At 37.9% G+C, this 13,833-nt stretch overlaps 1 protein-coding gene across 2 annotated transcripts in view; it reads left to right on the plus strand.

Annotated features, from left to right (window-relative positions):
• Positions 1-13,833, plus strand: part of ccser2b (coiled-coil serine-rich protein 2b) — an 85,315-nt gene that overhangs the window by 39,933 nt on the left and 31,549 nt on the right. For both annotated transcript variants that reach the window (XM_079595337.1, XM_079595336.1), the window contains exons 4-6: positions 695-794; positions 2,623-2,716; positions 6,771-6,927. In XM_079595337.1, coding sequence (XP_079451463.1) covers positions 695-794; positions 2,623-2,716; positions 6,771-6,927 — 351 coding nt within the window. The remainder of the gene's footprint in view (positions 1-694; positions 795-2,622; positions 2,717-6,770; positions 6,928-13,833) is intronic.

Below are 13,833 nucleotides of genomic sequence, written 5' to 3' on the forward strand. Positions count from 1 at the left end.
TATAACAGTTTGATCAATCATGCAACTTGTTCCTTTAGATTCGATACAGCATGCAGAGTCTATATCCGAAACTATATTAAGTTTTCCCATGTCTGCCATTTTTGGCGTCGGCCATTTTTAAGTTTGCACCAAAGTTCTGCATTTTACGAATGCATTGGCGGATTGAAACGAAACTTGGTATGCGTCTTCGGCTACCTGTCAATTTGTGGTTTTCTGCACAATTTGCAATGTCCTTCGCTTTTTTGAATTCCTCTTTCTATTCCTTGGGTCCTACAGAATCCAATGGTACATGTTTTTCAACAGCCAAAACGAATCACCTTAATGCTACAACTTTATGCGATTGGTGGGCTTGGCTCAGCCACGTAATTGCTGCTTACATCTATATTTACAGATGTTTATTCAGAAGCAGGTATTTTTTAAATACAAGTACACTGTAAATACACATATCTAGACAACAAGTGCATTGTATTAAGTTATTAATTTAAATATTAGTGCATAGGAATTAAAGACACTAAATAGAAAGTGGTTCAAAAGGTTATTCTATAATCTTTCCACTATATGAATGTTTTTATTATTTTTTAGATATGGGAATCTTTTTTTATATTTTTTTATTGAAAAGTGAATATAATAGATTGCAAAGATCCTGGCTGCGGTGTTGACTCTCTTTTCACATTTTACATTTTACATTTATAAGGACATTCTCAAAAACCTGGATAATGTGGAGTCATGTGACCTGGAGGATGATGATCTCATGTTGGATTTGGACTTGTCTGAAGATACATCATTACACAGCGGTGAGTGATATAGTTTTGCTAGCATTCTCTTAAAACTGTTGCTTTGCCATGACAGTATTTGACTTGAAAGAGAAAAGTAGTGTAAAGTAGAACTAGTTTCCGCTAATGTTTGCTACAACAGATTCGATGATAGATTTACATTTACATTTATTCATTTAGCAGACGCTTTTATCCAAAGCGACTTACAAATGAGAAACAATAGAAGCAATTAAACTAGCAGTAGACCAACAGTATGTAAGTGCTATGACCCTTCACAGTACAATCCAACGTACAGTACTTTTTTTTTTTGTTAGAATAGAGAAGAGTGTTAGTATTACTGGATTAAATGCTGCCGAAAAAGATACGTCTTCAGCAATTTCTTAAAAATGGGTACGGACTCAGCGGCTCTGGCTGAGTTAGGCAGATCATTCCACCAGTAGGGAACAGTCATGGTAAAGGTCCGAGAAAGAGATTTTGTGCCTCTTTGAGATGGCACCACAAGACGGCGCTCGCTTGCAGAGCGCAAGTTTCTGGATGGCACATAAGTCTGAAGTAATGAGTTCAGGTATGAGGGAGCAGTGCTAGTGGTTGTTCTGTAGGCAAACGTCAGTGACTTGAATTTGATGCGAGCGGCAATCGGCAACCAGTGCAATTTTGTTAGGAGAGGAGTGACGTGTGCTCTCTTCGGCTCGTTGAAGACCACTCTAGCTGCAGCATTCTGGATCAGTTGCAGAGGTTTGACAGTGCAAGCTGGGAGACCAGCCAGGAGAGCATTACAATAGTCTAGTCTGGATAGAACAAGCGCCTGAACAAGCAGTTGTGTAGCATGCTCTGATAGGAAGGGCCTGATCCTTCTGATTTAAGAACGCAGCCGTGCTTGAAGCTTGCATAGCTGGAAACATTAGCATTCACATACTTGCGTAGAGTTTGTTTTTAACTGTGTTGGGGTTACAATATTCTCAAGTTACACGCATCACATAGTTAAATGACTATTTCAAAGAGACAAGTAAAACAAGGCGTTTCTTTTTAAGTTTTCACCCAATACACAAATTAGATTTCCAATTACAGTTGGTAACTTCTAATAAATAGTGTAATGAATTAATACATATATTCAGGTGTACACCCTCTATTGTTCATCCTCTGGGTGTTCAATTGTATTATAGATAATATTGTACCATATAAATAAAGCACAATCAATAGTGTACAGAACAAGTCCCTCTACAAGTAGCCTTTGCCATTTTTATCATTTTAAAGGATGCATTAAATATATCCCTGGGGCTTCATACACAGTCTAACGTCTATAAAAGTCTAGAATTCATATAATGGACCATTTTCCTGGGCATATGAGACAGTACAGATGAATGAACTAAGTCATATTTTTTTGTGCTCTAGAAACATTTCTTATTATTATCAATGTTGAAAACAGTTGTGGGATAAAACTATGGGATAGGTAATATTTTTTTATTTAAAAAAAAAGTGTGTATGTAGTTTTATACATTAAATTGGTCAAAAGTTACAGTACATATTTTAAATTGTTACAAAATATTTCTGGTTAAAATAAAATACTGTTCTTTTGAACTTTCTATTAATCAAATAAGAACCATTATTAATATTTGGTGGATGATAGTCGATGATAAAACAGGGAGAAATCCCCTAGACGTATTGAAAGATGGACACTAGCCATATCTAGAGACCTGAATATAATAGAAAGGGAAATTGAACTTTGGCCTGGAAGCAATCACCTTGTAACCTTCCAGCAAGCATACATGTTCTGAAAGCCACCCACAAACACATTATGTTGGAAAATTCTGCACTCAACTAGTTCTTGTTATACTTATATCTGTTGTAGATACTGACGGGATGTCACCTTATGAGTGCTCAGAAAAAGAAGGCTGGCCCATTCAGGGGAGACGTCAGCAATGCTGGGGCAGGTGTGAAAACAGGTGACCATTTCATTCATGCATTTTGACATTTTGTGAAATTGTTGTACATTTTATGCCAGCGCTTAGCACAATTATTCAAGCTGAATAAATTACATAAAGAAAGCAAGCAAAGCACATTTAAGTGGTTCATGAAAAGTCTAAATGTGATTTATTCACTTTTGCAAAAACTCCCATTATAATCAATAAAGCGGTCTACACTGCAAAATTAATCTCTTAAATCTTTTCAGCTCTTTGTTGTTTATGAAGAATTTGTGAATGCATATTCAGAATTCAGTCAGTGAATAAGTTGAACATTGATAGGTTATAATGCTCAACGCTGCATACCGCATGTGAAAAGAAATATGATGCACCATAAGCAAATCTACTGTAAATGTAATGCCGCAACTGATACTTTTAATTAATTTTATGTTTCACATTAATTTGTTCAAATAGATCACATAGATATCTCTTAATTGTGCAGGGACATTTTTTGCCCCCTTATCTTGAATTTGTGGATTTTTGTGGCATTTTGGCCCCAAACCCCCGTTAATTTTAGACCCAGTTCTACCTATGTTTTTGTAAAACTCCAAAAACACACCAATACATAACATTTACTGCAGTTTCCAGCTGAAATGACCACTAGTGGCAGTAAAACACCAACAACTTATATACCTTTTCACACAAATGATGATTACACGGGCAGATTATCAATCAATAAAAACGTATTGTCAGGTAGTTCATTGCACAATACTATGTTATGTCCTCAAAACACTTTTACCATAGTGCATGATTTGTAAACTAAGACATTTTAACATTTGCATCACAATCAGCTCCATGTGTGAATTTCTGATCAGGACCTCACCTGGCAGCACCTCTCACCTACAGCATTGCACTGTCCTCTGCTTTGCATTGTTCAGTGAAACTCAGTCTTGTAGAAGCAAGCTAAAATGGCAAAGTTGCTTCAGCACATGCATTTTTTTCTTACATTTGCTTTTGCTAACAGTTAATGGTTGTTAACAGTTAAGTTTAGGGTTGGATTTAGTGTAGGAGGTACGTTATTTTCAAATGTGGTAGAGCATTAACCTTTTAGTGTCACTTACCAGACATTTCATTTTTGAACTGCTGCGATACTTACAACAACCAAACAAAGTGTTTTCAGATTCCCGTACATCCGTTTCGATTAAAAAGGACCGCATTTTTATAGTATATTTAATATGTAAACCAGTCAAGATTTTAGACTATCCTCACTATCCCGGTTACGTTCGTGTGGCATTGCTGTGCTGCGTGGTCATGAAAGCTTATTGTTTGCATACGTTTTTAAACATCTCAAAAAGCAGCGAAAGAGATATCATTTTGCTTTATTTCGCAAATTTCTCATGAATCCTTTTGGTTCTTGATTTTGTATGTTTTAAGTTTGTTTTATATTAGTTGTACAGCACTTTGGTTTCAACAAACTGTTGTAAATGTGCTTGATAAATTAATAAACTAAACTAAACTGATGTGTGCTTTGTCTGAAAGATGGTTGACTGAGAGATGCGTGCACAAGGACGTTCCGAGTTCATTTTGCCGCCTAAATTGGCTTGAACGGTTTAATACACATACGTTTGTGTCAAAATGCCTGTACTCATAAACACAGTAATTTATGTCTTATGTGAACATAAACAGTTGAGAAAGAAAACACATGTGCAACTGTATATTGGACCCATGCATTTGGTCTTAAAGTGACAGCAGCCTTGAATACCTGTGTCACGATCCTGGTGGTGTGTCTTTTGTTTTATATGGACTTTTATGTCTTGTCCTTGAACTCTCTGTTTGTTCTGTCATGGTTACGGAGACCATCTATGATCCTTCTGTCTTACTGCCTGCTCCACCATGGGGATTTTCAGTCCAGTCTACTCTGCTGTTTTGGTCTTCTGCTCCACATTGGGGATCTTCAATTCAGTATACTCTGCTGTTGTGGTCATCTACGTCACCGTGGTGATTTTCAGTCCCGTCTTCTCTGCTGTTGTGATCTTCTGCTCCACCGTAGGGATCTCCAGTCCCTTCTACTCTGCTGTGGTGGTCATCTGCTCCACAGTGGGGATCTTCAGGCCCGTGAACTGGAAGCAGGACTGGAGACTGGGGCAGATCGTGACCCAGGACTGAGCCAGCAGAGCAGGTGGCCAGGGTGGAGCTGACAGGACTGAAGACCATCTCAGCAGAGCTGGAGACCACCAGGGCAGAGCAGATGACCACAACAGTCAAGCAGATGGGACTGAAGATACCTACTGTGGAGTGGAAAACCACCACAGCAAAGTAGAAGGGACTGAAGATCCCCATGGTGGAGCAGGGGGAAAGACAGATGGTTTATAGATGGTCTCCGGGACCGTGTCCGAACAGAGAGAGTAATTATTTTCTTTGTTCTTATTTTTTCTGTTTACTTGTCTTAAGTAAGCTTGAGTTTTTTTTTACTTATGTAATTAAAAAGCTACAATATGTAATTTTTTCCGCCGCTAGGGGTCGCTAAACTTACAATAACAAAGACGTAGGTTGATGACGCAGTGATAAGCGGAATGATGGGACTTGCTGTCATGCTGATGGATCTAATAATGTTTATGGATGAGTGAAAATATTCATGTTTTTTAACATGATTGTGGTATGAAAGCAGGTCGTGATTCCTAATAAGAGACAGATCTCAGCGCCACACGCGAGTCCTGCGGATATAACAGGAATAAGGACATTTAATTCTACTGAACTACCCGCAAGGGCTGAATTAATACTCACACAGGTCAGTTTATTTGACGAATTCAACTTGTGAGGTAACGCAGCGCATTTTCATTTGGTCTAACTATCATACTAAACAACATTTGAGTGTGTTGAAAGTTATAATGTGATTCTATGTGTTAGTTTTTGTTTGCTATATGAGACTAGCAGTAAGCTAGATCAACATTAGAATAACATACTGATCATATTCTAACATTTCATCATGTTGAGCTATATAACATTGATTTGTTTTATGTACATTTGCTCACCTGTCTAATAAAGTATATGCAAGAGCGGCTTCTCTATCAAGTCCAAGTTAGTCGCGGACTTGGAGCTCTCGGCATCTCGAAAACGCCACGCTGATATTGATCCTTGTTTTAGTTCACCTTTTGTCCCAAAGTCTGCTTGCCATGGTCCATAATGTTTGAACAAAACTACAGCGTGTCGCTAGACGTTACACACTACACAGTTGTCCATGTCTGTCGCTATGGTCACTATGGCAGTACAAGCGGAAACCAGGGATAATGTGCATATTACGTCATTGACAGGCGAACAGGGACGGGCACTTAAAATTTTGAATTTCTCTGAATTTACTAATTCTTTGAAACATTTAGGATAATGGAAGTTCATAAATAAAAGAAACACAGTGCAAGTGGTTTTTGGATATTTTGACACAAAATCCTTAAATATTGTACCTTTAAAGCAGAAATAACAATATATCATGATATATCATTGTGAAATACTCATATCGTGATATAAGATTTTGTTCATTTGGGCCACCCCATTTGAAAGTGTTGCTAAACGTCCAAGAAGCAATGTGATATAATTTTGTAGAAATTTTGGAACAAGTGCGTTTTTCCAGAGAGCCTGAGTTAGACAAAAACTATGCAACCTAACTTGTAAATTTATCTAGCTCTTGCCATTTTTGAGTTTAATATGAGTCCAGATAGTTTGTGAACAGACTGTGAGCGGTCTGCCGGCGAGCCTAAAGCTAACCTACAAAAAAATAAGTAAATGTTATGTAATGAATACCCACATTCTGAAGGCAGTCTTTGTTATAAAATCTTGTTATTTACAGTTCCAGTCGTTAGCCTTTAGTCCCCTTAAGTGAACAGTGTCTGTTTTATATCCATTTAAAAAGCAAATTAGTCTCAGAAAGCCACATTCTCAGCATACCGCTTACATATCCAAATCCAGGATTTTGGATAAGATGGCTCTCATTGGACAGCTAACCTGTTTAAAGATTTGTATTTGTATTTTTTACTGTGGGCATGAAGCCTCTGGCTGTCCTGGTAAATGCTTTCTGATCACTTTCTCTTTGTCTGACCTACAGAACTGCCATTTTCCAGTCATTTGATGGATTTAGGGGACAGGGGCTGGATAGGTCAAGGTCAGATCATGCGGCACTGGATGAGCTGACACTGAAACTCATGGTTCAAGACTGCTCTTCTTTCACAGAACAGCTGCTTCAACTGAAGACACTACTTCAGGTCAGATACAAACGCATGCTATGCCAATATAACCTTTAATGTATTTTCTGAGCGGTGTCCATATTCTATTATAGCTGAATTTGTGATAGCATGTTACATAGCATGTCGTAAGGCTTATTAGGACATTTTTCACAGATTTAATTGACAAAATCCCCTAACCTTGCATATTGGTGCTTAAATTCCAAAAGAGTCACAAATCTTGTGGAAAGCCTTCCCAGAAAAGTGGAAGCTGTTATAGCTGCAAAACGGGGTCCAACTCCATATTAATGTCTATGTATTTAGAATGCATTGTCATTCTACAGTCCCGGTTGGTTTAATGGTCAGGGGCCTGTACCATGAAGCCGGTTTAGGTGGCTAGCCAGCTATGTTTCAGCTTAGTTTCCGCCAACCCTGGGTTTTAGGTACTATGAAAGCAGCTCGGCTTTAATCGGTGTTCGTTGCCATGGTATCTTACGCTGCACGGCTAACCTGCTCCGGGGCAGGTTAAGTTCTGGATTCGAGATCTCAGACTGAAGTTTGACCAATCAGCTGTGAGCAAAGAAACATATAGGTGACGTAACTAATTCCCAGTGTCTGTTGCAATGGCTTTACATTTTCTTCCAAATCCTTTCGACATCTCAGCGCAAATTGTTAGACGAGCACATCGTAGAGAAAGAGTTTTTAGCCAGACAAAATCCCCTTGCCTTTCCTGATAGTTTGTATGAAAGATACAGATTTTCTGCGGAAGGAATATCATCTTTGCGAACTTCTTGCGCCGCACATAAAGAATTTAACACGAATTCATTACTGTACCGCAAATGGTATTGTGTTGCGTTTTTTTGCAAGTGGTACTTGCACGATCGGTGATGCACAGAATCTAGGGGTTTGTCGAACTATTCGCAAGGTGGTCCTCGCTGTGCAGGAGTGATAGTTTCATTAATAATGTTCCCCGGACATATCGACCATGTCCATAAAAAGGGCTTTTATAAAATTGCGGGTAAGATATATTGATAAGGTGACATCACATGAACAATTATTTATTTTTTAAAAAAAAAGCTAATTTCACAAATGTAGGCTACTACAGTACATAATAATTATTTTAAATATTTTGTATTATTATTCGGTTAATCTTATGGATTCCCTAGAGTCATTGGAGCAATAGCCTGCACACATGTTGCAATCTCCACTTCTCTAAGAGAACATTACGCAGATTATGTTAATAGAAAGTCCTTTCACAGCCTTAATGTTCAGGTAGAGATGATGTGAACATGTGAAATTATTATTTTCTGTGAGATGAATCTTTAAATTAATAGTAACATTAACCGATATAACAAGGATCTACTTTCTGTGAGTCTGTGTTGTGTCAGCACTTTGAGGAAAGCAAGTTAAATTTGGTACAGTACAAAACACTGTTAATTTGCAACCTACAAAATAACCATCATGATGACCGATGTATTTATTAGTAGCTATATACATGCACATTTTTATATATTATAAAAATATAGGCTATAACACACACACACACACACACACACACACACACACACACACACACACACACACACACACACTCTTAGCCTACATATAGACATAATTAGAAATCAATGAATATTAATCTTTATTAGTAGCTATATACATGCACATTTTTATATATTATAAAAATATAGGCTATATTTCACACACACATACATTCATAGCCTACATATATAGCCTACATAATTTTACATTAATATAGAACGTAGCCTATTTGTTTAGCTTACACATTAACGCAATCAGCAATCTTTCTCCAACTGTCTTCTCTTGCTTTGGCAGCAGAGACCGTATTGTTTCGAGCTTGTAATACATATTTAAATTAATCGTAATTCTGAATGATTATCTCTTGCTCCTCCGCGGAAAAAATATATCTCTCTCGCTCTATCCATATCGAACGCGATTGGTTGTTCAGTGCCAACGTCACTTTGGTATGTGCACGCGCTCGTGGATTAATCATAACTTAAGATCAAAGCCTGAGTTGACAGAGAAAGTTGATGAGCTGCGTCATGGTACCAACAAAGCCTGATTGCATCGGTTTGGTTTTGTCAACTCAAAACTAATCCTGTAACCCCGAGTTTGTTCAGCTACCTTCATGGTACAGGCCCCAGGTGTCCCAATAAGATAGGTCTTAAGAAGATAAATACAAAGTCTGTTGAATATGATACTTTGGGCGGCTCTTTTGACAACCACTCAAAATGCCCTAGAAACCTCTTAGCCAAATGTTAGTGACATTATAAATCTAGTTGTATACTGCACTATGATGTTTGAACAAAGGTTCATTTTGAATTGGTGTTTGTATCAGTAAGAAACAAACTGGATCTTATTGAATTTGCTTGGGGTAGTGTGGCATTTACCAAGGCAGCTGATGTTGTGGCACAGTTCATCTGGGCCAAAGATCTTTGCCATCATGTGTCTGCATGAAGACTCTTTGGTGCCCTGGGCACTGACATTTTGAAATGCTTAACTTATTCACCAATTCCAATTTTCTAGGAACCACATTTTTTTTTTTAATTAACTGGTTTTATTGGGAACACTTACAATAAGGTCTCATTTGTTAGAATTATTTGATGCATTAACTAACAATGATCAATATATATTTTACAGCATTTTTTTAACCTTTGTTAAAATGTCCATGTTAGTTCACAGTGCATTAACTAATGTTGTTGATGTTGAGATCAACTAAGATTAATAAATACGGTAGAATTATAAGTTCTTTGTTCATGCTAACTAATGTAGTTAACTAAAGTTAACAAATTAAACCTTATTGTAAAGTGTTTGTCAAGTTTTCCAGAATTCTGTTTCAGCTCTGCCCAAACTTGAGATGGCATTCAGACTATGAAGGACGCAAGAGGACAACTCATTGAGCTACTGTTTTTTTATTTACTTCTGTTTGCAGAGGTATTGGCAGAAGCAATAGTAGAAGCAGTAGTTTGATAATATTTAAAAGATAGATTGAAACAAAACAAATATACATTATTAATATAAATAAATATATTATTTAAACTAACATTTAACATCTCATTTACCATCACCATATTAACTACAGTATAATCAACTAAATCAAATTCCTTGACAATAAATGATAAATGTTAACAAACTTAACACACCTTTCAAACTCAAATAATTGGTCAACACAAATCATACAAAGCTTAGCATCAATCAGTATTGTAGCAAATTCCATCAAATAAGCTGAAACACAATACTTGCATTTTACAACTTCAAAGTTGCTATTTTACATCAACATAATTTAAGTTAATGGTCATACCAGTTGCGTCTTCAAGCTTGAATTTGAGCTGAATGTGTGAAAGTCCTTGTTAGTCAATCAAGAGATCTTTTTACCTGCATGTGCTCTCAGAGGTGCACCACTATATTGTTCCCCCCTGGAAACACAACTTATCAGGTTCCAGCTCAGCCACCACACTTCACTGCCCTCTTCAGGAATTTCTTTACATGGAGGAACTTGAAGTGAATACTATTCTTTTCTTGACGAAACAGTGCGTAGTTTTATTTTACTTTTTATTATCTTCAAAAATCATTAATTAACATTAATAAACGTAGCCAATTATTTAAAGGCACACCACGGAAATTTTGGCCACTAGGGGCCCTAGACCTGTAACTTTCACGTCTAGCGCCCCTTGAGGCCACAAGCGCCGCAGCACTGTCACAAAAGTCATGGGGTTACATTTAGCTTTGGTTTGTAGCCTGTTAGCTTCATCTGCCCAAATTTAGCTTCTACTAAAAAGCGAAAATAATGACAAAGACATATGACTTACCAGTTGACTTACCAGTCTAATAATAAAGTTGAGAGAAGAGAATCGGTTTTACATCCAGCTTCTTCTCTCAACCTGCGCCAACGAGCAAACTCCTTTCCAAGATCGACTCTTGTTTTTCCTCGAGCACGATCCCTCTTGCGTTTTCTCTTTTTTGCCTCCTCAGAAGCAGTTTTAAACTTTTTCCTTGCCTCAGCCATGGCCAGGAGTCAAGCAGGCAGAAAAATAGTAGCAAAAGCGTTAGCTCCTTGAGTATATCAGAGCTTGTGGTCACGTGACGGTCGTAAATTGATTCGTTCTCCAGGCATTCTCCAGGTCACATGACGGTGCGTCTTCTACATATGGCGGTATTTCAAGAAGGTAGCCCCGCTCGGAGCATTGATAGTGTCAAGCTCTGTATATTGATCTGAGGAATAGTTTAAAATAACTCCTATGCTTCAACTCTTTAGGTCACAAAGTCCGCGGTGTGCCTTTAAGATTATATTAATTAAGTCATTAAGTGTTCAATCAAGTAGAAAAAACCCTTACAGATTGGAACTTTCCTTTTTTACAGTGTAGTTGTTACATGGTAGTGGATAAGGAAGGAGCAGTTGAGGTGAAGATCAAATACACAGATGTTTGTGTATGAAAAATAAAGTCTGAGGAGAATGCAGGCATAGAAATCCAGGATAACAAGCAGATAGTCAAAGAAAAAAGAAGAATAAACAAACCCAAGGGGTAAATCCAACGTAACAGCTTTGCAAACATGCTAAGACTATTAAAGAGAAAGACTGAACTGAAACACAGGGCTACAAATACACGTTGCATTCCAGTTTACCTACTTAAACTATGTCCTAAAAGTATCTACTGTTTTTGTGAAGAAAAAATACATGCTTTTGAGTGTGTAGCAGAAAAACAGGCAAGCTTTGGTACAGACTATTGGTCATAAGTGCGTCTTTAACGGACCGCTCTATCACTTAGTTACATCCATCCTGTCAATCATCTTATCACAGTTAATATCCTCCACATTCAATTTAATTTAATTTCCTACCACATTGATCTGTCAGCCATGGGTCCTAAAAACGCTGAACTGTCCTCATGTTTTGCAGAATGATGCATTTAAAAGTTAATGACCAAACGTATCTTTATAAAAGTTCACAATGTTGTTGGAGATGAAATATATAATGTGGATAACATTGAATAAATATGGTTAATACAGTAATCAGTATCTAACATGACGGAAACACTCAAACCCCTTTATCTTAACCTCTCTACTTAACTGCCAGTCTCGCATATCTGCCATGTTTTTGGTTTTCTAACACTTTTTATTCATGTTTGTAGTTCTAATCGAATCCTTGGACACGCTATGAGTTGTAGGCAATATTAGCCATTAGCCTGGATAGTATGCGAATTGAAGCAGAAAAAGAGCAAATGATGTACTAAACGAGACTCATGTCAACATAAGTTATCAAGGAAATAAATTCAAACACATTACAAACTAAGAATTTCAGAAGACATAGACCAAATGTTACAGTAGTCTACTTTGTTCAATTTTATAAACGGTGAATACAGCGGTTACAAATACACTATAACTGCTGGTCAATGTGACACGCACGCATGTGTTTCTCTCTCAGCATGACCCGGTGTGACTTACTCTCTGATTTACTGACTTAAGCTACATGCGACTTATTTTCTGGCAAATACGGTCAATTAACAAAATGTTAATTAATCTCGTTAGCCGCTCTTCCACCGTCGGGCCGAACGGATCTAAGAATGTAAGGAACTGTTCCAGTTATGTTTCCACTTGAGCCTGGTATGGCACGGCATGATTACAAACCATTCTCGGCCCGGAATAGGTAGAATGTGTGTTGTGATGTCGCCACTCAGGATTGGTCACTTGTCTGTTGCCTGGCTTCCAGTTTCTCTGTATCTGGCTAAGCGTGCCATTTTAGTGATGTAAACGCAAATTAATAATAAAATTAAAATAATCTAAATTATCCTCCATAACGCGTTCGCCATTTACATCTTCTATCATCAGTCCGTCCGCACGAGCGTGAAGGTGCGCGGCAAAACCTTAGCGCGATGGTGCGCTAAAGTGTATTAAAATAAACATTCACGAGTGTACCTTACTTCTCACTTTTGATTCCTGATGGTTTAGAGGATAATTACACGAGTCGCCCCCTGTCGTTTCAAATAATAGTATAAATGCCTCATCCGTTTGGAGTAAAGCACGCGCAAGCAGCGGAGGCTCGCGCTGCGGAGCCAGGCGAAAGTATAAACAAGGCTTTACCAAAGCAATGACTGATGCGTTTGTATTACAGTATATTCCAAAGAACGGGCGTTATCAGCCCCACAATGGGAAATGAAACCATATCCGTACCGGCTGGCCCTGATCAGCAAGGAATGAAAGGGATAAGCAAAGATAACTTTTTGACCCGACAGTGGAAAAGCGGCTTATGTTATTATCCAGTATTTGGTACTAGCGTACTAGATCGGCTACGCATGCTGCTGCTGGTGTAGTGGTCATCTGAGGCACTATTCTCTGTGTCGGAGCACTGTTCACCAAGCTGTGGCTTAAGCTGCCTTTATAAAGCTGATTGTTGATCATTTCTGATAAGAGGGACATATTCTAGAGCTCCATAGAGGGGTTTTACAACTCCCTAAGTTACACTTAAGGCTTTTAAAGGGATAAAAGGATGTGTAAGATGTTATGGGAGTATGGAAAGATCACACATAAGGATGAAAGGACACTCCTACTTGTCCATTCCTTTTTATCATGGGGCCTATGCACACAAATGTACTTTTACGGGTTCTTCAAGTGTTTGTGAAAAAGAGAGAGTGGGTAAAAGATTATCTTCGAAAATATTTATACGGATACCATTAGTCTCCTACTGTCAACTCTCTAAGAGTATTTAAACATTTTAACTGTCACCTTTTTAGTTCAAGCAAGTGCCTAATTTGTATTTATTTTGATTGATGGGTTAAAAATACAACAGTCCAGTGTGAACACACACACACACACACATGCACGCACGCACAGAGTCTTCACCTTAGTCTAGGGGTAAAACAAACAGTGGAGAGACTTTGAGGATTGAAGCTCTCAAGTCCCAGATTCACAAACAATCAGAATCAAAGTATATATATA

The sequence above is a fragment of the Phoxinus phoxinus genome (assembly GCF_949152265.1).
Source record: "Phoxinus phoxinus genome assembly, chromosome: 21".
Classification (NCBI taxonomy): domain Eukaryota; kingdom Metazoa; phylum Chordata; class Actinopteri; order Cypriniformes; family Leuciscidae; genus Phoxinus; species Phoxinus phoxinus.